A 24,119-nucleotide genomic window follows, 5' to 3' on the forward strand; every position below is an offset into this window, starting at 1 on the left:
AATATGATGTGAACTGGAGTGAACAGCAGTTTACATCTGAACATAATCAAGAAACACTGACGGCAAAGTTTTGTTTCAGTTCAAAAGTGCTGACTGAAAACAACAACAAAGATCGAAGAAAGATCGACATTCACTCAAATTTTAGTGGCACAGGTGAATTTTGGCAGACAGCAGCCCCTGCAGACAGCAGCCCCTGCAGACAGCAGACTCTGCAGACAGCAGCCCCTGCAGACAGCAGACTCTGCAGACAGCAGACTCTGCAGACAGCAGACTCCCTGGAGGTGGAGGAGACTCTTAGACATTCACCTGTCATACTGAAAATTTTAATTCTCAATCACCACTGAAACCTGTTAAAAAAATGGTAATCAGCTTTATTACGTAACATTAAATATTAACTACATTAAAACCAGCGATTCTAAAAAATGAAAGCGTAGCAGGTTTACAGGACAAATTTCAAACTGAGAGCCTTTTCACACCAACTCTGAACCTCATCTGTAGTCCATAAAAAGAATCTCTCACAGCAAGGCTGCTGCTTATTATTAATAAAGATGCACAGCAGGAAAACATCTTTAATTCAGATTAGTAATGAAATCCTTCTGCTTTTGAATAAAAAAGCAACACAGTTCCAGACTCTGTTTGCAGAACATCTTTTTAAAAACCAACATGTGTGTTTTTCATATGAAAATACTGAAGCTGGTGTGAAAAGGCCTGAAGGCAGCCAACCAGAGCGCATCACCTGATCTCCCGCCTTGACCTGATTACTGGCAGTGACGCCTTTCATGTGCATGTAAATGTGATGGCAGGCTTTGCATGTTTAAAAAGGATGGAGCGGCTTGATGAAGTGCTGCAGCCGATACGCCGCAAGCTGCAGGCGAAGAGCGGCGACGGGCCACCCGCTGCGTACACAAACACAGAGCTGCAATATTAAAGAGCTGAATGGAGCATGTAAGCAGTGGAAAGATACACACACACACATGCACACACACACGTGTGTTTTCGTCAGTCAGGAGGACGGTGCCTTAGGGACTGAACCCTAAAGGTGTCATTTTCATTTTCTATCAAACAGGTTGTAAAAATCCATCGCACACGACCTGCTGACCTGCTCACCTGCTGACAGACTCAGTCAGAGTCCAGCCAGTGGACAGAGTGTTTAGCAGCTACTGATGTTTCCGTCAGGCGGAGGTGGAGGCCAAACACAGAGCTAAAAGCCAGCACACGTTGAGATTGATCTGAGATTGACTGAGATTCATCAGGTGACTCAAACAGGACTCTACACGAACCGCCATGTTGACCTGTAACTGCTGGGTCTGGAGCTAAATGTGTTTCAACTGACGCAACTTTAACTCAAATCAAATTCGCTGCCCTTCAGTTTCACCCTGCTGAGATCAGATTTTCTGTCTAATTTGAGGGCAAATGGTCTGGGAAAATATTTCTGTCCCCACAACGCAAACAGGACAAGTTACCAGTTTACAGGTCCATCTGTCCATCTGTCCATCTGCCACCCGCTAACGTCAGCACGCTAACATGTTCACTGTGCTAACATGCTGATGTTTAGCAGGAAGATTAAACACAAGCTGAGTCGATTACTGTTTGATCTTCAGGTAATACACACCCGACCACATCCGGATCACACACACACATAAACACAGCAGCAGCATCAGAGGTCCTTGTGACTTTGGTTGATTGCATTATAATATTCATTTCATATTTAGTAACACTTGATGTTGAGAGGTGAATGAGCAGCAGCCTGAGACTGCAGCCCACACAACCACACGAAAGTGATGGAAACACAACAAACAACGGGTTCACATCGATCGGCTCACAGTAAAGCTGGTTCACTTCCACAACATTCGCCTCCTGTGGCGAGCGATGAAAAGTCCCGTGTAACTAATTTCTTTTTGTATGACCTATCAAGCAGACTTAATGACTTTACAAACAAAGTAAAGCCTCAGTGCTGCACACAGCTTCGTGCAGCTTCCAGGTGGACTTTATTCACCTTCCAGCGCCCCACCAGCCCATCGGGCAGCCGGACAAGCTGCAGATTACCTTATCATCACGAACACCCAGCGAGCCACGCTCTCATGCATTTTACATGCCGAGCGGATTGTGAGATTAGTTCTGCATGTTTGACCTGCTACCTCCCAGAGTCCGGTCAGCAACAGGCTGCTACTGCTTGATGCACGTTCACATCCGATCACAACGTGTTAAACTCCATGACTGACCTTTAATGCTGCTGAGGTTTTACCACACAAACATCTGGACAGACGGATTGAACATCCTGGAAACCACGTCAGGGCAGTTGGAAGTCCTCGACCTGCCCCGAAACCTGCTGTCTGCTGATCAGCTGTTTCAGCTTTAAACTGCCAACTTGTCATGTGTAATTAGCTTTTGCTTCAGAATCCTTAAGATGTAAAACAAGTAAACTTAAAGGGAAAAGCTACAACCTCAGCAGTTAAAATGAGGAAGAGGAGGCTGAACACGAGCAGAAACTGCAACCACACATGACCTTTAAAAGTGACAGTTTTGTGTTTGATAAAGCCTCAGTCACCATGTATTCCTCCTCACTGATGTTCCTTTCATCCCTCCATCGCCAAACGTCAAACGCTGCCACACTGCAGCTGAAGCCATTTCCTTTGTTGGTTAGTGGCATAAAAGTTTAATGTGGTTTGGTTATCTGTCACCGCAGGGTGGCCGTGAGAACAGAGAGGAAACAAAGGACAGAGAGATGTTAAACGAAGAAGCAAGGACGGACAAAACAAAGGGACAAATTAAACCTGCAGTACTCAGAGATTGTTAGCAGTATGTAAAAACTAAAGCAGCTTTGCCCCTTTGCTTTATTTCTCCCTTTACGTCTCAAGTTGTTTGCCTGTTTGGGGGAAAATCCCTGCAGGCTGAACCGGCCTGATGCTCGGGACCCACAGGCTTTGGTTATGATCAGTGATGCAGATGATGCTGCCCTTCACCTGATGATCTTTTAACGACTGGGACACATTCTACAGACGAAACCTGCGGTGAAACGTTCGTGTGATGTCGATTTGACTGTTCACACATGATTTTCAGGTTTATTTGTGCAGAGAACCACACGTGGCCCAGAGAAAAAAGACGCGAGACCTTGAACCTCCAGATGACTCCACAGTGGATTTAGTATTGATTCCTTAGCCCTGAACTCAGACTCCCAGGCTGCCGTTTGCCGCCTCCGACCAGCACGGCCCGGGAAAAAGGTTGACAGTGGAGGTTAGCGCCTTCCACAGACCTCGGCAGCAGAAGTCGAAAGCTAAACGTCAAGCGTCTCCAAAGGTCACGTCGAGTTGTGTGCAGACGCATCCTCAGGGCAAAAATGTCCTCAAAAGTTCAGGAAATGCAGCAAATATTCAAACTCAAGTTGAATTCCTCCCCATTGACTTCAGTTTCACTCCACGCACTACGACTGCTGCCAAGACGACGTCAGCTTTCCTACAGCAGGCGTAAGGACAGGCCTTCAACAGCACAGGAAGACTTCCTTCCATTTGTTTGACAGACAAATGCCACTTAGAGTTACTCCATTTTCACTGCGTGAGAAACACGTGTACACGCCGGATGACAACAGCCCTCGGTGTGTTCTGGTCGTGCCTCACAAACCTCACGTCACCTCACGTCCTCTGTGAGACACTGTGGAGGACACAGGAGGGAAAAAAGGTGTAAAGTCTGACGGGACACACAGTCTGGCTGGTATTCTTCCAGCAGGACAAAGTCAAACTAGTGAACCAGTCAGAAGCAGAGAAAATAAATCAGCTAAAAGCTCCAGTCACACTCGTCACTCTGGTCTGATTGGAAAATTACACTGACTTCACTGAAATGATTATTAATCTCAAAGACGACAAAACGAGAGAAGAGGCAGGAACGAAAGGCTGAGATGAACACCAGGTTAGGACGAGTGGAGACACATCCGACTGTTTCACAGACCTGAAAATGAAGTTCTGACAGAACCGACTGTAGAGGATAAACACAAACTGCACAAAAGCTCCAACTGTCAAATTCCTGTTAATAACCCGAACCTTCACTTTGACGTCATCCCGATCGAACTTCCTCTCAGGCTCGTCTCTCGGCGACCTCATTCTTCTGTCTCTACTCAAAGCATACGTGCGTAGACGAGAGTCATCAACCTGTCCAACAACCGGTCAGATGAGACGCCGGAGGAGAGGAGGCTCACGCCAGAAATCACCTGTTTGCAGTTGTTCCGAAGGTCGAGTGGAACAGGAAGTGGGGAGACGTGACGGAGACAAAACGAGGAGACAACAAGAGGACGGTCACGGAATCGACCTCTGCTGCTATGAGAGAAGAACCACAGCCTCAGATTCACACGGTGTGATGAGGCGCACAGAAGCACTGGGACTCAGTCCTGCAGGTCCACCAAGACCTGCACCATCTTCATCTTCATCAGACGCTCCAGTGTTCTCCAGAAGTCAGCCTGACAACAGGAAACAGCATGCGGCTCGTACAGCAGAGTGTGCGTGTGTGTGTTATCGTCACGCTGACACGTTAATTCATCGATACGAAGCCAGCGTGATGCAGTAATTGATGTTGGAGAGAGCGTGAGGAAAGACGGCGTCATATCACAGGAGGTGATTGAGTGACACATTAAAGGGCAGCACAAAGAGAAGGAGATAAAGGAGCGACAGGACAAAGTGAATCCTCCCACATTTTTCACTTTAAATAATGACTATCATCATTAATTAAAGTCTCCCTGGCAGCAGCGCGGCCTGACGACCGGCGCTGAACGAGAAGCCCGCCACGAGACGGAGACGGCAGCACCACGCTGACATTTCAGTGAAATGTCAGTTACTCCAACAGGCCCAGCGCAGGTTCTTCCCTTTCGTTTTCCCGCACACTGAACGCACCACGGGAGGAAACACAGCGAGCAGACTTCCTGCTGAAGTCCAGTTTCCAACACGCCTCTGTAAAGTCGACGTTTAGAGCACGTGACCTCCGTGTCCTCGCCGCCCTGATCATGTGGTCCCATCACGTCTTCTCTGTGAGGAGAGGACAGAGACAGAGTCTGAAAGGTTTGATCAGGAAGAACCGCCCAGAGCGATCGATCCGTCAGGACCGACGACAGCTGCAGTCCAGAGGTCGCACAAAGCAACACCCCCTGCAGCTGTGCATTCTGGGAAGTCACGCACACCTTGCGAAGCTGTCAGTCTCACCGTGTGTTCATCAGTTAACTCCTTAACAAGTCGTTTCATTTAACTTGTGTGTTTGTTTGTTAATATGTGTTTGGCAGATGACATCCACCTAATTAGACCCCCCCAACTCTGCCCCTCCCCCCGAGATAATCAGTTAACATGAGACTTAATTGGACAAACGAACGCAGGCTTTAATTGACGAGATGAACGGCGTCCTAATTGACCGAATTAGCAGTCGGCTCTAAAGACTGCAGGCTGGTGTGGCATTTCTGCCTCTGTGGACAAGCTTCAGGGATGTGTGTGTGTGTTGGTGTGTGTGTGTGTGTGTGTGTGTGTGTGTGTGGTCGTTGCTAGGCATCCAGAATCTCCTCCTCGCTCTGTCACCCGCTCTCAGTGAGGCTGTGATTCCATGAGCTCAGGTTGTAACGGACTCTACAAGAACAAACACAGCAGACAGCTGAAGGACAGACAGCCGAAGGACAGCCTGTCTGTCGCTCTGCACTGAGGACAACAGCAGAGGGACACCACAGACTGTGATGTTTTCACACACCTACAGGACTGAGCTGGAACCTCAGTCAAGACAGACATGAGAGCGAGACAAGTTTGAATCCAAACTGAGACGCTGAGCTAACCGGACGTCTCCAGGCGCCTGCTGTGGACGCTCTGCAGCGTTTGGTCTTTAGAAATCAGAAATCAGAACTGACTTTATTGCCATTGTAAGTGAAGAGGTTTCACATTACTAGGAATTTGTCTTGGTGATTGGTGCACATGTAGAACGTAACAAGTAACATATAATTTGAAGAACAAGATAAAAATAAAAATAAAATAGAATAAGGTAACACAAATAAATATGTTTCTGGAGGTAGTCCAAAAGTGAGGTAGTGCAGGGTGGAGTATAGTGCAAGTGGGTGAGGTAAACAGTGCAAATGAACAGCAGGTGGATCATGACATGAGCAGAAATCAGCTACTAAGGTGCAGGGCAGCATGTTAGTCAGTTGTGTTCAACAGTCCAACAGCACAGGGGCAGAAACTGTTCTTGTGGCGTGAGGTTTTGGTCCGAATGGACCGTAACCTCCTGCCTGAAGGGAGTTTCTCAAAGAGTCCATGTCCAGGGGGAGAAGGGTCAGCTGTGATCCGAGATTTGATGATGTCCTGCTTTGTGAAGACAGATGGACTGCTACTGTTTCAGTCAAAACAAGTCAAACTGGAGAAGTAAAGACCTGAACGTGACTTTAAAAAACCTTTATTTAAAAAACACAGCAGACACACAGTGAAAGCTTTGAGACGCTTCTTCATAAGTCCAAACTGTGGCGGGTTTGACAGCAGAGGACGTCTCTTTGCTCCTGCAGTGACTGAGGACTCTAAGAGATGAAAGAGTGAACTTGAGTCTCTAAAGTCAGTACTGTTGCCACAAAGTTGGAAGCATAGCATTGTCCAACACGTCTTGGTGTGCTGAAGCATTAAGATTTCCCTGCACTGGAATTCAGGGGCCGAGCCCAAACCCTGTCTGGTTACTTTTGTCTATATGGTGTATTTCACTTAGTTTTGATGCTACAACGGCTTCATATCAGATTTCTTATTCAGACACTGAAGCTCAATCAGGAAGCACTCAAAATAAGAGAGTCTCAGAGACGCGTGAGCACATGAAACATCCTGTGCTGAGGCTGACTGGAGTTAACGAGCGGGATCACGTCGGCGAGAGGTTTCCACTTCTGTAGGCTGTCGTCTGCCCTCTCACAAAGTCCCTCATTAAATCTTTTGCCGTCAGTTATCCTCAGCGTGCAGGTATCCCTGAATGTCTCATTTTAGAGCCCAACCCTTCAATCAGCATCAGACGGCGGGTTGCCAGGTCTGAAGTCCACACGCACTTTTTCCTCCGCCTGCCTGTGAAAGTAATTAACAGCTGGATTACGATCTGAGGCGGGCGTCCTCGCTGAAACACACACTCCTGGATCCATTCATCTCACACACACAAAATTATCCACACAAATATGCAAATGGCCACAGACTCAAACACTGACACACATTCGGCATACAAATTTACATATGCAGCCGGGACGAACACGCCGTCTCCGCTGCTGCGCCGCAATTTGTTTCCTGCGTTTGGGCCTTTTGGGAGCCAATTATTTCAAACACACAAACAAAATATCTGGAATACACAGTGCACGCAGTCACATGTTGCTCTGTCCTCTATCATCCAGAGTGTGTGAGTGTGTGTGTGTGTGTCTGAACATCAAAAGGGCTTCCTTTGATCAGTTTAAACACACACAAACACATAAACCATCTGAGGATGGATCTGCAGAGCGCATCGTCTCTCCTCAGCTGAACCTTTGGTAGCAGGACTCTGTCTCTCTCTCACACACACACACTCAGCACAAGCCAATGTGAAGAAGTGTCCACCGGCAGGTTCTCAGTGTCTCAAGCATATGTCTATCCAATAGGGAGTCTGAGTTGTGTCAGAGGCTGACCCTGACACTTATGAAGATGGATGACGCTCCACTTCCTCCCACTGTACAAACCTGAGGCCAAAATATCCTGGGTACAAGTGCAAAGAAACACTTTTAGCAGCTGTGACTTTGACGATCTGAGTTGTGATCTGCTGGACCAACTCCAAACCCTCTGGTAAGTATGAATCATTTACTAACCAACATAAACACGGGGACACGGTTTAAAAAACACTGGAATTCTCCTTTAAGAAAGTGTAAGAAGCTGCTTCGAGAATAAGGACACCATCAGGGATCCGCAGAGCCCACATCCACCCTGCACGTCCGTCTGCTTTACGTCTCCTGAGGGACGCACCGACCGCAGGACCAGACTCAAGCTTTGGTCAAGCTTTTAGCGTTTGGAGGTTGTTGTTACGAGTGAAGCTTTCGGGCCATCGTGAAGCAGAGGGTTGACGTTGAAGCTTGGCATTCCTGGACAAAACGAAACCCGGTTTGAGACGTGTAGGCTGTCGTGTACCGTGCTTCAAAGGAACTGAACTGAACTCTGAACTCTTCGGTAATCTTTTACTTCGGTAAAAGCAGTAATACTACAGTGTCCTACTGGAGTAAAAGTTATGCACTGACATTTTTTACTTGAATAAAATTACAAAAATAGTAGCATCAAAATCCTAGCTACTTATAGTAGCAAAAGTAAAAATACTCCTGTAATATTTATATGACATTACCAGGTTGTAAGTGTTGATGCACTGCAGTGAGCTCACTTCACTGACCTCAGATCAGTACGAACATCCCGACTGGCTGGTCCAGTTCTGGTGTGGCTTAAGAATCTGGATGTGAACTAACGCAGCTCCACCACAGTCGCATTTCTTCAGGGGGTTACTGGGGATATGGATGGCATCTGAGGACAACACACACACACACACACACACACACACACACACAGCAGCTCTCCTGGGTGTGTCATCTGAGGACAGCTCACAGCCCCCCTCCCACCACTGTTAATGCTATGGACCAAACACACACACACACACACACACACACACACACACACACACACACGCGTGGCTCAGTCTCTGCAGCGTTCGTCTCCTCATGTGAACCCGTTCTCTTCTGCCGCATTTCACACACACACACACACACACACACACAGTGCAAAGCCCCTCTCAATCGAACTCAATCTCCCATGGCTGAGGCATTAGTCACTGGGGAGAAAATGACATGCACGTGATCTCTCTCTCTCTCTCTCTCTCTCTCACACACACACACACACACACACACACACACACACACACTCACACACTAATCTTTATCAACCTTTGCTCTACAATCTGATTTCGTCAGTGAGCGTAAGACGGAGGTACGGAGGAGAGAGACGGACAGAGGGATCGTGAAGCACAAGAGCAGGAGACAGGCTGAGGGACGAGGAGACACGGAAACACAGAGAAAGACGGGAGGAGGGACAGAGGACAACGAAGCTCTCCAGAAACTCACTGAATGAATGTCCGTCCTCCTGCTGTGTGAAGATGAGCTCACTGGTTGGCGGAGACAAACAGCAGGTGGTGCTGATTCTCCTCTCGGTGCCATCAAACCACCACAGAAGAAGAGGAGGACACAGCGATGAGCCAGCACCCTCCTCGTCGCTCCACACAGCTCAGCTCAGCGCTTCGCTTTAAGTTGTTCGTCGTTTTATGCACAAATTAAGAGGAAGAGAAGAAGATACAGGAAGAGGGAGGAGACACATAGTCCAATCACATTTCTTCATTTTAATGAAAAGTTCTCAGACGCCAGAGGCAGAGGAAGTTTGGAAAGAACTAAACAGAACCATAATCAGTAGTCACACTTGGGTGGAGCTTAAAGAGCGGATGTGGCTGACAGGAAGTGATGTACACTATATGGACAAAAGTATGGGGACGCAACTCTTTATTGTTGCTTTCAGGCTCGGCCCCTGACTTCCAGAGAAGGGAAATCTCAATGCTTCACGTTGTTTTACTTTGGCCCCCTGCAGAAGAAGGAGGAGGAGGAGCGCCTCCTCCTTCTTCTTCCTGTCGGGACGCAGCGCCAGATGGATGATTCGCGTTCATGACAAGATTTGCAGCGTTTGAAAAACGACCTCACGCACTGATGATAAAAGTTTTTTTTTAAAGGGCGGCAGGTGACAAAATGAGAACAGGCGCCTCACCTGGGCCTTCAATATTTTATAAATATTAAATCATGAATTACAGGGAAGGATTTTAATCCCTAGGGAAACACATTATTCAAATTAATTCTCCAAATGATGACTTTTTTTTAACAGTTAAGCCTCATTAATTAGTGGAAGGAGCCCCGAGGCTGCAGACTGATATCATTTCACAAAGCATTCATGATACAGAACGCAAATAATGAATGAGAAATGAGCAGACTTTTGTTTTTATGCATTATGGCAACTCTTGAGGGGTTTTAGAGCAGGTGGGACCAGACGTAGAGATCAGAACCAGAGAGACGACGATGACTTCCGAGGGCCCAAACAGAAGGGCCACCAGAGGAGAGGAAGCTAACAAGGTGCCATTTTTCATTTCAGTTCAAGTTTTAAAGTCTTCACGTCTGCAGCGAGACACCCGACGTGCAGCTCAGCGCTGCAGCAGGCTGAAGACGGCAAACCAGACAGGAAAACCGATAAACAAAAGCCAATCAAAAGCTGCGGCCGTCTTATCGGTCAGCTGAGGCCTGCAAAACAAAATTACAGCCACGCTGCAACTTGTCATCAGGCAGAGGGGAGCTGAAATCAGTTTGAGATTTAATCGAAGCACCGGTTTAATTCATGTGTCCAGCTTTTTTAAACCCGTTTCGCCCCGCAGGAAAAGCCGACGCTCGACGATGCATTTTAACACCGCAAATGAAAACAAAACCAAAGCAACATAACATGGAATAACTTTTTAATGTCTGTGAACGTCAAGGCTGATTTGTTCGAGTGTTAGTAGAGCTTCTTAAAATAGAAATATTTCAATGCCAGATTGTATTTCAAATGCCCAAAGCTTCTGTCACTGTTTGGTTCTGCTCCCAAGTTTAACTGACAAAGCCAATAACCAAAGTGGTGATCATGACATCATTTAACGTACTGCAAATCACACAGGAAAAAGTTCCCTTCACATGATGTGTCACACTGCAGCACAACGTGAACTTCATCCACAGCCAAAGTCGAAAACTGAAAGCTGATGTGGCTATCTGGATCAGCCTCAAACCCCATCAAACCTCATCAAACCTCATCAAACCTCATCCTTCATAGTCCTTCACTCAGAGAGTTTTTAAGAAGCATTTCTGTCTGTGCTGTACAACGAGGCAAATATCTTTGAAACTGGTGCTACATGACCAGAGGAAACAGAGTTTGGACAAATGGTAAAGCAGAAAGGATTCAGGGATGAGGATGAAGAAAGTGTTTCTCAAAGTGTCCCTGGAGAAAACTGTCCTGGGATTCTGCATTAATTCAGCGGCTGATTTCATTGTTTCATCACATATCCCTGAAAAGTCCAGCACTTTACACTTTACTGACAAGCAGCTCTGACTGATCACAAATAAAATTCAAAGGAGTTTCCAAAGTCCTCGAGTAAAACTTATTACACCAAAATCAGATGCAGCATTTCACTTTCTGAAAACGTTGTGGTCTCGTCTCGAGATCTGACTGGTGGCCGCGGCTCAGGGGCGAGTCACCTGCAGGACTCTCTCCTCCAATCGGGCGTAGCGTTTCAGCATGGGGTCGTACACCTGGAACACACACGGAGGAAGACAAATGCACATCCATGTGTTATTTATGTGTTCATGACGTGTCTGATGCTGCAAAAAGGGAAAGAAAACGTCGTGGCTGACCGCTGAGTGCTGCTCCTGATTGGAAACCTGAAACAACAAATGGAATGAAGCCTCCAGTCTCAAAGTGACCAATCAGAGCAGGAACACGACGTCCACCTGCCCCCCTCATGAACGCCACACGCAGCTCGTTTCTGACACGTGGTGACAAATACTGTGTGTACTGCACTGGATGTGGTCTGACCTTTCCTGTAGTACTGCTCAGGTGACTCCAGCGTACCTGCTGTATTTCCTCAGCAGTAAATATACACTATGTGGACAAAAGTATTGGGCCAGCTGCCCATCACCCCAACAGGGACTTTAATGACGTCTCATTGTAAACACACAGACAGCTTTGCAGCTCTAACAGCTTCCACTCTTCTGTGAAGGCTTTCCACAACATGTTGGAGTGTTTCTGTGGGAATTTGTGCCCATTCATGCAGTAGAGCATTTGTGAGGTCACACACTGATGTTGGACCAAAAGGCCTGGCTCACAATCTCCGTTCCAGTTCATCCCAAAGGTGTTGGATGGGGCTGAGGCGGCTGACACGGGAAACAGGAAGTAAGCCGGTGTAAATGTGAGTGTTAGTTTGGCTCGGGACACACTCAGACACACCCTGCAGGTGACCAACAAAATTCTGAATTTCTTGTTGCTGTCTAAGCTGAGTGCATCTCTGTGGGAAAGCTGAGCTCATTTCTTATTTATGAGCCGAGTTGTTGAATTATGGAGGACGAACATGAGAGAACATCACATCAGTAAACATACAACAACATCAGAGTAACACGGAACACACCGACAAATACAGCGATTACCACCAGAGAAGAAGAAGAAAAGCGTCTTTAAATAAGTGAATGTCAGGACTAAATGCGAGGAGCTCTTGGTGGTTCTGAGACCACAACCCGACAGTCAGGTCCTCAACCAAGCTCTGCCTTTGAGTTTGACTGCAGCCAGTCCTCTGAGTTTGGGTCCAACATCAAACCGATTGCTCCATTGCTACGGATTTATTCAAGCCTTTCATTTTAGAAGCTTTCACGTGTCAGGAGCTTCAGTACAACAGCCAGGTGAGCAAACATGAGGGGGAAGTTCTCAGGTCTACAGCAGATCCTGGACCTGTGACGTTCCCATCATGAGTCTGACTCTGTCGGGAGCTGGGGAGGACATCCTGATTGGATCTGACTGACAATGCATAACACCAAAGTATCACTCTGTGTGTGTGTGTGTGTGTGTGTGTGCTGTACCTCCTGTGCTGAAGGATGTGGGGTGGCGACCAGTTGTGGTTCAGGCGCTTTCTTCACAACATCAAAGAAGGAGACTCCAGATTCCGCAACCAGGCCTGAAAATCAACCAATCAGAGACTTAGGTTTCTGCATCATCATCAACCAGTCGGAGGTTTAGCTCCTGGGTCCTGCGTCAGCAAACAGTCAATGTCTTCCTCCCTTCTGGCCTACAACAGTGCAGGTCCTGGGTTGTCAGTCAGTCAGTCGCTGGTTTAGTTAGTCCATAAACCAATCAGCAGTTTTCTTCACCTTTGACACCGAGATGAAACACAATCTAGAAAGTGCTGTGTAATATTAGAAACAGGACAAGGAGGTGGGAAATACACCATACAGACAAAAGTATTGGGCCAGCTGTCCATCACACCAACAGGGACTTTAATGGCGTCTCATTGTAAACACACAGACAGCTTTGCAGCTCTAACAGCTTCCACTCTTCTGTGAAGGCTTTCCACAACATGTTGGAGTGTTTCTGTGGGAATTTAAAGATTAAAGATTAAAGTGACATATCTTGTCATTGGAGGGAACTCACTCCAACGAAATTTGTTCTCTGCATTTAACCCACCCAAGTGACGTGCACACACACACAGCAAACCCGGGGCAGTGGGCGACCGCGTGCAGCGCCCGGGGAGCAGTGGGGGTTAGGTACCTTGCTCAAGGGTACCTCAGCCATGGACACCGGGACGGGGAATCGAACCAGCGATCCACCGGTTACGGGTCCGACACCCTAACCGCTGATCCACGACTGCCCCACGTGTGTCCATTTGTGTCCATTCATGCAGTAGAGCATTTGTGAGGTCACACACTGATGTTGGACCAAAAGGTCTGGCTCACAATCTCCGTTCCAGTTCATCCCAAAGGTGTTGGATGGGGTTGAGGTCAGGACGTGACCTGCATGTCTGCTCATGTGTAGGAAGTCAGGAGCCATTAAAGACTGCGTTCAGGGGTCCGCCGTGACTGCGAAGTGTGAGCTTGTTAACACCAACTCAAAGTGTTCCAGACTCCTGCCATGATGAAGGTTTTCCTCCCTCCTCAAATTGACGCTCAGCTCCCTCCGTCTCTGACGCATTTCAGAATCTCATGAAAATTCAGCTTTCCTCGTCCTGTCACTGCGGCCTCCTGCTGTTTGGACTCGTCGAGTACCAAAGGATGCAGATTTCCTCATTTTTCATGTGTTTATCAAAGTGGAAAATTAGAGGAAGAGCATCCAGACAGGGAAGCTTTCTGTCCACAGGTTCTCCTCCGTCCAGTCCATGACGCTGCTATGACACCATTTCACTCTGTTATGTAGGAGGGAGTCTGACAGTATGAGCAAACCCTTGAAAAACAGCCTCACGCCGCCCCCGAATTCGAAAATCAAGTGTCCCAATACTTTTGTCCATATAGTGTACATGTTATCTCAGCCATCCAAAATAATAGAAAAAACCTGATTATGGCTTCCTGTGTCTCTGCTGTCACAGTGCGGAGGGGGGTTTGGCTGCTGCTGTTTGCAACAGGCCGACTGGTCTCTACTGGACTCCTGGTTCCATGCTGGTTCCATGCTGGTTCCAGACCCTCACCGCTTCTGTTCGGGGACGTAAAGAGAGCCGAGCTGAGGCTCACTTTGTCTGCTCTCTGAATGTGGTTTGTGTAACACTGAGGAAAGGATTGCAGCACTAAGGCAAGACGAGCACAGGACGAGGACTTCAGTGCATCCAGCTCTGTTGCACAGTAATTGCATGAGGACCCTCCTGAGGCCGTGGCGGCGGCGAATGAATCAGCACTCGTTTTTAACATCAGGAGGATTGCATTACGTCTTTTCAAGCCCCCGCAACTGACTTTAGAGGCTCCCTCTGGTCGGGAGGCTGCCCCTCGTCCCTCCTCCGCCACCTCCTGCATACATCTTTGACGGCTGTCACACGTGAAATCGTCGCTCGCTCTCTTTCATGTCGAGCGGCAGCCGACATTAGAAGCCCGAGAGACGACGGCCGACGCCGCGTTTATCTCCAGCGTCCACGTCTTTCAGTCTGTTTCTGAGACATGAGCTTCAGCTGGGCTGCACGGGACAAACATTAAAACCCTTTCAAGGATTAAAACTCACTTCACACAACCAAGAAGGGAGAAAATATTCCTCACATTTCATCCTTTTCCTTCCCTTTCTGCTTCTGTCAGTCCTCTCTCGCTTTTCCTTCCTCGTCAATCATTCAGTCTTTCCTCCCTTTCAGTGCTTCCCTCCTTCCTTCTCTCCTACGTTCCTTATTTCCTTAATCCATCCTTTCCCTCCTCTGTTCCCTTCTTTGTCTTATTTTACATCTTTTGTATTTTACTTCCTTCCTTTTTTGCTTCCTCAAGCCTTTGACTTCTCTTGCTTCAGTGTCTGAGAATAACAGATCCTGACCGATGCAGTACTGTTGTGGTACTTGTACTGTCAGTGTGTGTGTTACCGTGCAGAGCTCGGTACGCTGATCCCAGACAGGCGGAGTTGGACAGATCGATGGTGTAAACCGGAGCGTTGAACACATCAGACAGAACCTGTGAGACAAATGAGACAGATTTGTCTTTACAACTTCATCAGGTCGAGAAGCAACCGAGACAGAATGACGAGGGACCAACCCACAGATGGATCAGGATCGGGATCAGGACCAGGATGTAAAAGCAGGGGAGTGTGTGTGACCTTGCCTGAATTCGTCACGGCACATACAGTCACATAATGCAGCGCTGAACAGGTGGACGACTGACCTGCAGGATCTCCTTGTTCGATGAGGCTCCTCCTGTCGCCAGCACTCTGGTTCCTGAAGCTGAAAACACACACAGGACGAGTGAAGTGAGGCTAAACCCGATGGGAGCCGCAGTTCATCAGAAACCACCTGAGCGGTTCTGGTTTATGTCACTGACTTCTGCGGAGCTACAGGTGATCCGGGCAAGGGAAATCAAATCAAATCTAGAAGCAGAGAACAGGAGGTGCTCTTACTGAAGGTGTATCCCAGCCTCTCAGCGTGGAGCCTCCTGGACAGGAACTGACCCTCCACCAGAGCCCGGACCTCCACCTGAGGACTCAGTGAGGACACCTGGTGGACGAGGAGGAGGAGGACGTGAGATTCAGATACACACAGTCTGTCTGTCTGCCTGTCTGTCCACTGACCTCGTTGTCGTCCGGGTCAAAGCGGTGGACTCCCACTGCAGGAGGTGTGATCTCCATCGTGTCAAAATAAAAGCCTGGAAACACACCAAACAACCAATCAGAGGGAGGAGGAGGGAGGACAAGAATGCAGGAATAAGGACGGAAGGACAAGATCAACAGAGGAAGAAAGTAAAAGATGAAGGAAGAAGGAGGGATTTAGGGAAGCAGTGGAGGAAGTAAGTAAATAAGGAAACTAGGTAGGAGGGAAGAAGGACAGAGTGTTGGAGGATAACAAGGAGGACGGGAGGGAAATGGATGGAAGCTTCACCCGTGTTTCCATTGTTTCCAGGCGGCGTGTCTCTCAAGGCAGCAGAAAAGTGTTCCCATGATCCTCCAGTACATTCGTTCCTGATTCGTTCCCTCGTCAGCGATCCATTCTTAAAGCTTCAGGTAACACACACACACACACACACACACACACACACTCTCAGTGGAGCCTTCAGGTGCTGCCCCCTAATGGACAGGGCCTGTCATGTCACTTCTGCTTACTGGTCTGGGGAGAAATGTGTGGACATCTCAGGAGTCCAGGTATGTGTGTGTGTGTGTGTGTGTGTGTGTGTGTGTGTGTGTGTGTGTTCATACCACAGCAGAGCCATGTAGGCCTGCCAGTCAACAGGGTTGCAGAAGATGTGGCCCTCCAGTGCTGGACGAGGCTGCTGGATCCACAGAAACACCGTATCACTGGTACCCAGACTGACCTGGAGACAGACACACACACACCAATAAAGACGCGTGGACATGAAGGACTGTGGTCCTTAAAGTTTTGTGGTTTTGGGTGGACTTACAGCGACGTCTCCTGGCTGCAGCCTCATTCCTGCCAGAGACGCTGAGAGGGAGAGAAAACATTTTAACTTTCATCTTTTCACACTCTTTTCCAGCTCAGGTTTGCATTCCTGTGACTGTGGAGGAGAACGAAGAACTTTTCCAGAGATTAGAGGATCCGCTCAGGTTGCTATTTCGACCTCCTGGGACCCCACGTGAGACGCTCAAGTCAGCAGACAGCAGAGTTTTTACAAAAGGATGAAGACAGGAATGGACTGAAGGAGAAACTTACTGAGGAGGAGGAAACAAAGCGGCAAAAGGAGAAGAAATAAATCATTTTCACTGGGCTACGAGTGACAATCATTTTGTAATAAAAACTGGAACATGGATTTAAGAAAATTAAAAGGCAAACATTTGAACAGAAGACACTGTGGTTCAGCAGCAAACAACAGCTCCATCTAGTGTTCACACAGGGGAACTACACAAAGCTTTCTGTGAGGATTTATTTTCTCAACAAATGTCATCCCAACAACATGAAGCGGCTGCGTGTCCCTTTGACTTTGACAGGAAGCCGAGCGAGGAGACCGAGACAGAGTGTTTCTGGTTTTACCTGGGTTGTCTCCAGTGAAAGCCACCACTCTGCAGCTCTCAGAGAAACCATATCGACGCACAGAGTAGGAGGAGACGGGACCCTGCAACGACAGGAAGGAGCACCTACACTTCCTGTTTGTCTCTGCTGACTTCACGGGGAAACATTGAAAGCAGTAAGGACCAGTCTTACCAGTACAGACGTGGAGGGCACTGGAGCTCCCAGCACTCGGTCCAGACGAGGAGCGGTGTTTTCCAGGCAGATCTCAGACCAGTTTCTGGTCCTGATGTCCAGCAGATTCATCCCTGAACCTGCAGCAGGTGAACGGACACATCACTTATAAAGCAGCAGCGAGCAGCTCAGTTCTCCTCGCGGTTTCTAAGCCGACCGCTCACGAATCGGATTAATGGCTGAGTTAGTTAACAAGAACAGTCAACGGAACTGTACCGTCGCTGTAGTCGATGGCAGCGTAACCACCGAGGAAGAGCGAGGCCGCGAAGCTGCTGACCAATGAGACCCTCTGAAACACATCAGCTCATGAAACATGACAAACTGTCTTCAATGATGTCATAGCGTGATGTCATAATGACGGCTCTGGAGGCTGACCTCGGTGTCCCGGTAGTCGTCCGGTCGGGTCAGTCGCAGTTTGGCGATCTGGTTTCCTGTGAAACGCTGCAGGCAAGCAAACACACACACACACACACACACACACTGGTTGGTGTTGTGCTGATGAAGGGATTTGCGACTGGAACACTGATGGGTTTTTCATTTCTGTGACTAAAGTTTTCTGTCTCTGTGAGGTTTGATGAGTCTGGGCCTCGTCACATGAAGGTGAAGACAGCAAACATGTTTCTTATTCACAGAAGCAAAACTTTATTGACACATCCTGCAGACACGAGCTTTCATTCATGACTGCAGACAATAAAGCTTTTGCAAAAGTCGTGTATAAACAGTGAAACAAGATTCTTTAATCAGACAGACAGACTGACTGATGGACCTCGTAGGCTCGGGATCCGGTGATCTCTGCCAGTCTCTGAGCTCCTCCTGCTGCTGTCTGCAGGTCCTGGCACTGCTGACTGCTGCTGGAGTCCATCCACACAGGACAGTTTGACACCGAGAAGCTGCCCTGTCAACACATCAGCACACGCACATGAGCAGGTGTAACTCACACACTGCAGAGCATCACAGACCACACAGACCTGCAGCAGCTGGTGCAGGGTCTGGTCCGGATCGAGCTGCTTCAGGGTCTCAGAAGCTCCTCTTCTCCAGTACACGCTGCCGTGTTGCTGAGAGACAAGCGAGAGCAGGATGATTTGAAACATCTGTACACCAAACTTCACTCACTTTTCTTCAAATTTTAGTCAAGTCTGTCAGTGTGTTTCACACTGTCCTGCTGAAAATACAAACAGGATTTGCTCTGTAAAAACAGATCGATGTATGATATCATGCATGCTTTGTGGCCAAAAGTATGTAGACACACCCACTTTCCTGTGGGTGTTCCAGTATGATCCAGCACACAGTAATAAGAACAAAGACAGGTTCTGGTCTCACCTGGCCGCTGCCTGACAACGCTCTGACACGAGAGAAGTCAAGCCCCGCCCTCTTCATCTTGTCCAACAGCAGGTCCAGTGCCTGACAACAGACACAAAGACACCACAACCAATCAGGCCGCAGCCCGAGGACACAAACACACACCGGTAAAATGTGATTTGTCAGGGGTCAAAGGTCAGCTGCTGACCCTCCACACAGTTAATACTTTAACTGAAGAGCTGAAGAGTGAAAACACCTTAATCATCGTGACTCTGTGTGAGTGTGTGTGTGTGTGTGTATGTGTGTCCTACCTTCACCCACATCAGTACAGGAGAGGTGACGGTCAGTCTGTCAGCATGAATATGAACTCCTCCCTGAGTCCTGGACACAGACAGAACAGACACAAACATGTTAAATCTCAAATTAACAATCTTAATGTCTCCAAACCAATAAGCTGCCAGAAAACACAAGTCGGGTATTAAAATGAACAATTAGGATTTAATTTGACTTTTCCTCATATTCTTACTCTCTGCAGCAGTGACGTGTGTGTTACCTGAACTCAGGTAGCTCAGAGTCAAACTGGACATTGTTCTGGTGAACCACATTCAGGTCTCCATCGATCGCCACCACCTTCAGCTTCACGCATCGGCAGTAAAAGTACACAGGTATCAGTACCGGCAGTAGAAGTACACGTGTATTATCAGCATCATCACCATAGTTTAAAGTACTAAAACTGGACTGGTGCGTTCATGCATTCATGTGTAGTAGGATTTTACAGTTGCCTTTAAATAAATCTCCACTAAAAAAATAAAATGAAACGTAGCAGAACGTATAAAGTACCTCAAACATGTACCTTACACGTTTATTTTTACTGTCACGTGTTGTTATTGTTACAGAAACTGAAAGGTGTTGTACATTTATTGTAAATGTAAACAGCATCGATCCGCTCGGTGTCAAACCGCGTTGTTTCGGTAACTTTTTCACTTTATTGAACCCGTAAAGCTGAACAGATGAATAAAGTTTGAAACTCAATGACTGTTTTCTGACGACGTGTTCACCGACTGAGACTCAGTTCAGGACCGGCAGAGTCCGACTGAAACCTCCACACAACTCAGACCACTCATGCTCACTCCGCCAGCTTCTTCTTCTTCTTCTTCCGCGTCTGCGCGATGAGCCGCTCTGCCTGCGCGCGGCCACGAGCGTAAACATCACGTCACCAGATCGAACGTGCAGGTGAATGAGGGTTTAAAATAAAGTTGGTTTACCTGCTGCGTGCTGAAGTCGAAGCCCAGATAAAGAGAAGAGTCCTGAGCGGCGGCCATCATCTCTCTCACACACACACACACACACACACACACACACACACACACACACACACACACACACGGTGAGGAGGGGAGGAAGAAGGCTGAGTGTTTAAAGAGACAGTAACACCCTCTTAGTAACGTTAATAAACACACATCAGGCCAGTGATTCTCCTGAATGTAACATGGACATCCTGCGGCCGAGGAGGTATTACTGCAGTAAAAGTACTAACCATACTGTACAAATACTCTCATACAAGTAAAAGTCCTGTATTGATGTTAATGTACTGAATATGAAAGTACTGAGTGCAGTAAAGTGTTGTACTGTTATATCTGACCTCAGATCAGATGTGACTGTGGTATTAATGTAAAAACCTTTGATTTGTTATCTTTGATTGATTTTCTCCATGAATCCACTGATTGTTTGCTTTGTCAAACTGGTGAAACTGGTGAGACATGTGGTCCCAAAGCGACTCCTTCACAGAGTTTGTTCAGTCCAACCAACAGTCCAAAGCTCAACACGATCACAAACACGTTGAGAGGAAAAGCAGCAAAGCTTCACAGCCAGCACACGTTTTTACAGGAGGAAACTCTGATGATCAGTTATTGATTGATGGACTGATGGCTTCAGCTGTACTGTGTGAACTACTAACCTTATTAACTGGTATAGCCTGCTGTGTACTGGTATAAACTGCTGTGTACTGCTGTGTACTGGTATAGCCTGCTGTGTACTGGTATAACCTGCTGTGTACTGGCATAGCCTGCTGTGTACTGGTATAACCTGCTGTGTACTGCTGTGTACTGGTATAGCCTGCTGTGTACTGATATAACCTGCTGTGTACTGGTATAACCTGCTGTGTACTGGTATAACCTGCTGTGTACTGGTATAACCTGCTGTGTACTGGTATAGCCTGCTGCCGCCGCCTCTCTGCGCTGCTGCCTCCCTCCCTGTTGTGTAATCCTGTTTAAAGTGACTCGTTTGATTGTTCTTCGCTCATGTCAAACAAACTAATGTGATTGTGTGAACAGGAAGGTCAACACAACACACTGTCCTTCACTGTGTACACTCGAATCAAAGTCACAGAATAATGCAGCTCACTGTGTGTGTGTGTGTGTTTTCATCAGTCCAGCCTCCTGCCTGACGAGGCAACACAGCAGAAACACATTCGCTGCTCTTTTCTGCTCATTTCTGCTTCTGCCGGTCGAAACCCGTCGTTAAACTTGTCTTCCCGGCCGGCAGGTTTCACCAAACGGATCGTCCTGGTGGATTTAGCGAGCAGCTTTGGCTCGTCAGAGCTTCAAGACGAAGTCCTAAATGTCCACCTGCTGCAGGAGGAGTGAAACACCTGCAGCAGGTGTGTCGCTGCTGGCGCCAACAGGATGTCCTGCTCCTGCTGCTGCTGTGTGAGTCCCGGCGGAGAGCTGCTGGAGGGTAAAACTAACAGCCATCACACACTCTGAACACTACTCACACACAGTCACAAGGAGCAGAAAGTGTCTGAACGAGCGTGAACGCAACACGATGGGGCTGGTGTCACTTTTACTGCCTCAAAGGTTTCAAAACACATCCAACAAGTCAGTACTTTTACTTGTTAGTGAGGTAGACATACTGCTGATGGTGTTTACATATGTGTCTCAGGGTCAAAGGTCACCAGGTGTCCACGTCTCTCCTGCAGGGACCAGGAAGAAGGAGCGGCTGGTGAGAGAGGAGGAGGAGCAGGAGGAGGAAGCAGCAGGAGGAGGAGAGGAAGAGGAGAGCAGGAGGAACATGGACATCTCCCTGCTCAGAGAGCAGTACAGGAGCACCAGAGAGACACAGAAGAGACACACTCAGGTGCTGCTGTTCAGGACAGGTGAGCACGAGCTCTTCGTTTACCTGCAGGGACATCAGACTCGGGAGGAATATGGTTAGTGAACAAACTGATTTGTTAGGGTTAGATGTTGGAGTCTGTGGAGGGAAAAGGTTTGTGGGAGAATATTTTGGTTTTAAACTCAGAGAAATGTATTTATTTCTCCATTGAGAAACATGTGGCGCTAACAAGTATAACATCAAGACTTCCTATTTGAGGTTTCAAAATAAAAGCATGGAAGAGAGCTTTTGCCACTGGATGGTTTGCGCATGAAACTGAGACGGTAAGCATTCAGGTCATTTACTTAGAGGTCAGCTCATGTAGAAACGTGTTTCATAAACTTTAGATGAAAAACTGAGATTACAAAACATCTTTTAATCAACAGAAAATCAATCTGCAACATTTATTTTAAAAACATAAAACAAAATATCAGAACACACTGTTTCTTCATTATTGTTCTCTTTTTTTTTGTCTACAGTCTCAGATGAATTGTCAGAGGCCATCAACATCGTACCTGTCTCTCAGGGTTTAATGTCGCCATGGGAACCAAACATACACTCGCCATGGGCCATAACCTCGGAGTCCCACCTGATGACTTACGACCCCTGGCATGTACACCTGGATGTCCACAGGCGCTGCTGGCTCACAGCTTCAGCTTCATCCTCTGAAACAACAAACACCAACATCTCCTCCCGGTCAGAGTCCTCTTGAGTCCAGTTAGGTCCTGGTGTGCTATCCAGGTTTGAGTTCTTCCCACAGGTCTCCTGACTCTGTCCTCCATGTTGTCTTTATTCTTCAGACGTTCTTCATCTTCCCCTGAGGCCGTCGACTCCCAACAGGATTTGGATTCAACATCAGATTCACCCATCAGCTCCAGAGCTAGGTCTCCCTTCAAGCGCACCAAAGAAGAAGACCACTTCAATGCTGAGAAGTCCAGAGGAGAACCAGAGACCGTGTATCCAGTCCAGGTTTCTGTCTCTGCTTTGGGGAAAGGATCCAGAGAGGATCATCCTGATGCCTCCTTCACTGATTCTCAGGAGTGTTCAGCTGCCTCACTCTCCAGCTCTGATGAAAGCTCCACCCCAGTCGCCTCCATCACCTGCTCCCCCGGTGGCTCCACCACCACCCTGCAGGAGGACCTGAAAGAGGGCCAGTCCGCTGGTAGAAAAACCAGTCACGGCGTCCTGCAGTACAGCAACACCTCAGCCTGGCGGGGCTCCAGGAAGTTCACTCCCCAGACCCTCAGGTTCACCAGGCAGCTGAGTGTTGGGGGTGTGGGGTCCTCTGCGGGGGTCCACCAGGACCAGAGCTACCAGCCCTTCCCCCACAGGAAAACCCCAAGGATCTCTGAGGCGGCCAGGAGGCTGGGGATGTACTCGTCCTTCTGAGGACCGTTCATCAGCCCGTCGAGGAACAAAAGACAGATTCAGTCAGATTTATTTCAAAAAGTCTTTTTTTCAACAGTGTGATTAATTCCCCACACTTTTATTTATGCTGTAAGATAACTAGCTTGCTAGCCTGATTAGCCTCATTAAGCTAAATAAAAGATGTGTACTGTGCTTGAGCTAACGAATGCTAACGGGCTATTTTGGTAGCAGTTGTTAAGCTTGCTACCCTAAGAGACAGGGAGCATGTGATTGGCCGGAAAATGTTCACTTCAAAATAAAAATGTTTTGAATTAATAAAAATCCTGGCCTGTCGATAAATAAACACATTTTGAAGGTGATTAGAGCTGTAAAAAACAATATAAATATAGATTTATATGTCATGTTGTAATGGATTAATGGATTACAAATATATTTAATAAGTACGTAAATAATCAGTATTGATTTGATCTACGAGGTAGCAGTTGGATTTCTTAGATAATGAATAGATCAAATATATCTAAACAAAAATATATAATTGTAACTGCAAATTGTGACGTGCAAATACATTAAGTTACTGTGACAAGAAACAGGATGGAATATTTCTAAATAATGAAATGAGTTTTGAAATTTGAAATTATATTACAGTATGCATCTTAATATTCATTTAAAAGTAACTTTTTATTTCATGTTATTTTCTTTTCTTGTCTTGTATTTTGTGACTTCTTAGTTTCCTTTTTCTAACTTCAAACTCATGGAAACACCGCCAGACGTTTGACCCTCTTGCGGCACCGTAGTTTATCAAAGATCGTCTATATGTACGAAGACTAGTCTCTTGGCACTAACGCACGCGTCGGGCTGTT

At 47.3% G+C, this 24,119-nt stretch overlaps 2 protein-coding genes across 6 annotated transcripts; one reads left to right on the plus strand and one right to left on the minus strand.

The window, feature by feature from the left end:
• Nucleotides 1-6,389: 6,389 nt before the first annotated feature.
• On the minus strand, nucleotides 6,390-20,203 carry xylb (xylulokinase homolog (H. influenzae)). Of its 4 annotated transcripts, none has more exons than XM_046371938.1 (22): nucleotides 20,113-20,203; nucleotides 20,004-20,064; nucleotides 19,292-19,374; nucleotides 19,050-19,119; nucleotides 18,760-18,840; nucleotides 18,408-18,494; nucleotides 18,206-18,334; nucleotides 17,815-17,880; nucleotides 17,656-17,728; nucleotides 17,401-17,519; nucleotides 17,230-17,311; nucleotides 16,643-16,683; nucleotides 16,440-16,555; nucleotides 16,126-16,241; nucleotides 15,819-15,892; nucleotides 15,648-15,744; nucleotides 15,416-15,474; nucleotides 15,121-15,208; nucleotides 12,662-12,756; nucleotides 9,098-11,344; nucleotides 8,377-8,504; nucleotides 6,390-7,046 (listed from the first exon to the last, which is right to left on the minus strand). In XM_046371938.1, the coding sequence occupies exons 2-20, from the start codon at nucleotides 20,061-20,063 to the stop codon at nucleotides 11,276-11,278; spliced, it is 1,605 nt and encodes a 534-aa protein (XP_046227894.1). In that variant the 5' UTR covers nucleotide 20,064; nucleotides 20,113-20,203; the 3' UTR covers nucleotides 6,390-7,046; nucleotides 8,377-8,504; nucleotides 9,098-11,275. The 4 variants fall into 4 exon arrangements, with proteins under 4 accessions (XP_046227894.1, XP_046227893.1, XP_046227895.1 ...); XM_046371937.1 differs by having other exon boundaries at nucleotides 6,390-8,077; XM_046371939.1 differs by lacking the exon at nucleotides 8,377-8,504.
• A 932-nt stretch (nucleotides 20,204-21,135) lies between these two features.
• On the plus strand, nucleotides 21,136-23,580 carry LOC124049854. 2 transcript variants are annotated; one of them, XM_046371950.1, is made up of 4 exons: nucleotides 21,136-21,474; nucleotides 21,682-21,895; nucleotides 22,371-22,587; nucleotides 22,692-23,580. In XM_046371950.1, exons 2-4 carry the CDS (start codon nucleotides 21,811-21,813, stop codon nucleotides 23,278-23,280), a joined length of 891 nt encoding a protein of 296 aa, XP_046227906.1. In that variant the 5' UTR covers nucleotides 21,136-21,474; nucleotides 21,682-21,810; the 3' UTR covers nucleotides 23,281-23,580. The 2 variants fall into 2 exon arrangements, with proteins under 2 accessions (XP_046227906.1, XP_046227905.1); XM_046371949.1 differs by having other exon boundaries at nucleotides 21,719-21,895.
• The last annotated feature ends 539 nt before the right edge of the window (nucleotides 23,581-24,119 follow it).

The sequence above is a fragment of the Scatophagus argus genome, chromosome 18 (genome assembly GCF_020382885.2).
Source record: "Scatophagus argus isolate fScaArg1 chromosome 18, fScaArg1.pri, whole genome shotgun sequence".
In the NCBI taxonomy this organism is placed as follows: Eukaryota; Metazoa; Chordata; class Actinopteri; family Scatophagidae; genus Scatophagus; species Scatophagus argus.

Excerpts from the sequence above, each read along its gene's own strand:
- LOC124049854 (XM_046371949.1), top strand. The coding sequence starts at position 21,423 with ATGTCCTGCTCCTGCTGCTGCTGTGTGAGTCCCGGCGGAGAGCTGCTG. Across the intron at positions 21,475-21,718 it reads CGGCGGAGAGCTGCTGGAGG|GGACCAGGAAGAAGGAGCGG; the intron begins GTAAAACTAACA and ends TCTCTCCTGCAG. Across the intron at positions 21,896-22,370 it reads GGTGCTGCTGTTCAGGACAG|TCTCAGATGAATTGTCAGAG; the intron begins GTGAGCACGAGC and ends TTTTGTCTACAG.
- xylb (XM_046371939.1), bottom strand. The coding sequence starts at position 20,063 with ATGATGGCCGCCGCTCAGGACTCTTCTCTTTATCTGGGCTTCGACTTC. Across the intron at positions 18,841-19,049 it reads CTGTACTGATGTGGGTGAAG|GCACTGGACCTGCTGTTGGA; the intron begins GTAGGACACACA and ends GTCTGTTGTCAG. Across the intron at positions 16,242-16,439 it reads GCCTACATGGCTCTGCTGTG|CTTTAAGAATGGATCGCTGA; the intron begins GTATGAACACAC and ends TGTTACCTGAAG.